Source organism: Sinocyclocheilus grahami, unplaced genomic scaffold, assembly GCF_001515645.1.
Source record: "Sinocyclocheilus grahami isolate Dianchi unplaced genomic scaffold, SAMN03320097.WGS_v1.1 scaffold1620.1, whole genome shotgun sequence".
Taxonomy (NCBI): Eukaryota; Metazoa; Chordata; class Actinopteri; order Cypriniformes; family Cyprinidae; genus Sinocyclocheilus; species Sinocyclocheilus grahami.
Genome location: NW_015506799.1, coordinates 176,466 through 178,090, shown reverse-complemented (window position 1 = coordinate 178,090; position 1,625 = coordinate 176,466). Strand labels below are relative to the sequence as shown.

General features: G+C 39.6%; 1 protein-coding gene across 1 annotated transcript in view; it reads left to right on the top strand.

Moving 5' to 3' along the window:
- The first annotated feature begins 9 nt into the window (after positions 1-9).
- LOC107571602 (adhesion G protein-coupled receptor A3-like) overlaps positions 10-1,625 on the top strand; it is a 12,808-nt gene continuing 11,192 nt past the window's right edge. The window contains exons 1-3 of the mRNA XM_016257930.1: positions 10-121; positions 728-928; positions 1,090-1,297. Coding sequence (XP_016113416.1) covers positions 23-121; positions 728-928; positions 1,090-1,297 — 508 coding nt within the window. The 5' untranslated portion in view covers positions 10-22. The remainder of the gene's footprint in view (positions 122-727; positions 929-1,089; positions 1,298-1,625) is intronic.

Below are 1,625 nucleotides of genomic sequence, written 5' to 3'. Positions count from 1 at the left end.
GGCTGATGAGCGAGTGTTATGGATGGCTCAGAGGGAGGCGCGAGCTTGCTCCCGTATCGTCGAGTGCCTGCAGAGAATTGCCGTTCTCCGAATCAGTAATGGAGCTCTGGCCTATTCTACTGTGAGTACTGCGAGAAAATCAGTTCATTTGTGCATTTTGACACTACTCTGTTTTAAATTGTCTGTTTTAGTTTTAGCGATATTTCGAAATGGTTTAAATGTATTGTATTTCAGTTTTTGTTTTATGTTTTAGTTTAAACAAGCTTATTTCAGTTAATTGCAATGCAACATTTCAAAATGTATTTTTTTTAATCTAATACTTATATTTTGTTTCATTTCTGCTTTATTTCTATTAACAAAAATGTGTATATATATATGTATGTATGTTTCAGGCAGAATTCCAGAAGTTTTTTTTTTTTTTTTTTATCTTCAATGAATTCCTTTAAATAGAAACATTTAAAAAAAAAAAAATTGAATAAAAATGTAATAATAATTTAATTAAAACAAGCCACACACTTTTGTTTCTAAACCCTCCAGAATGCTTTGACACTTACTTTTTACTTTGCTGTCACTTTTGACCAATTTAATGTGTCCTCGCTGAATAAAAGTAACAAAAAAAGGTGTAGGTTGTATAGAGTAGTTTGAAGGTGACCTTGTGTTCACAGTGCTTCAGTAGTGTGTGTATGGGATGGTAACCATTCTTCTTTATTCTCATCTGTTTCACCAGAACTCTCATAACATTGCTCTGGAGGCTCATGCCATCAAGGCCAGCAGCTTCAATGGCATGACCTGCACTCTGTTCCAGAAGCTCTCACCGGAGCGCACACCCGTGGCCCATTTCTCTCCCAGAGACCCCGACATCAACCTGGAGCGCCAGCTCAGCTTCAAATGCAACGTGACCAGCAACCTGTCTGCACTGGCTCTCAAAGTAAGCATTTCGTCTCAGGTACTTCCTGCACGTATACAGTTGTTTTGTCATAACTTATAAGGCCAGTGCTTCTTCAAAGCGAGAACTCCAATAAAGCTGTGGAAGCAGGACTGTATCCATCAAGTTCTGACACTAACGTTATTGCATCTCCACGTCTGCAGAACACTGTAGTGGAGGCGTCTCTACAGCTTCCCCCGTCGCTCTTCTCGTCTCTGGGAAGCTCAGGTCAGGCCGAAGAAGCCGTCTATAAGCTACACCTGCTGGCCTTCCGCAACGGCAAACTCTTTCCTCCGACGGGCAACTCCACCCTCCTGAGCGACGGCAGTAAGAGGAAGAGTGTGGTCACACCTGTGATTCTCACAAAGATCGGTGAGAACACACACACTGCTGTTCAGACATGCACTCCAACCCACACAACCCTCTCTTCATTGCTGCTGTTATGCAACATTTCTACCTGGATAGAAAGCAAAATAAAATACAATATTCAAAGATACAGACAAATCATGCACTTCAGTTATACTTACTGTTATGCTTATGCCACATGGCTTGGTTGTACAGAGCAGGGTTATTATAGTTAACTAAAACTACGACTGCTTAAAATAAAATAAACAGTCAAAATGAAAATGGTTTTATATCGGCTAGTTAACAAGGCAAATAAAATAATGAAACAATAATAATAAAAAAATGGCAACACATT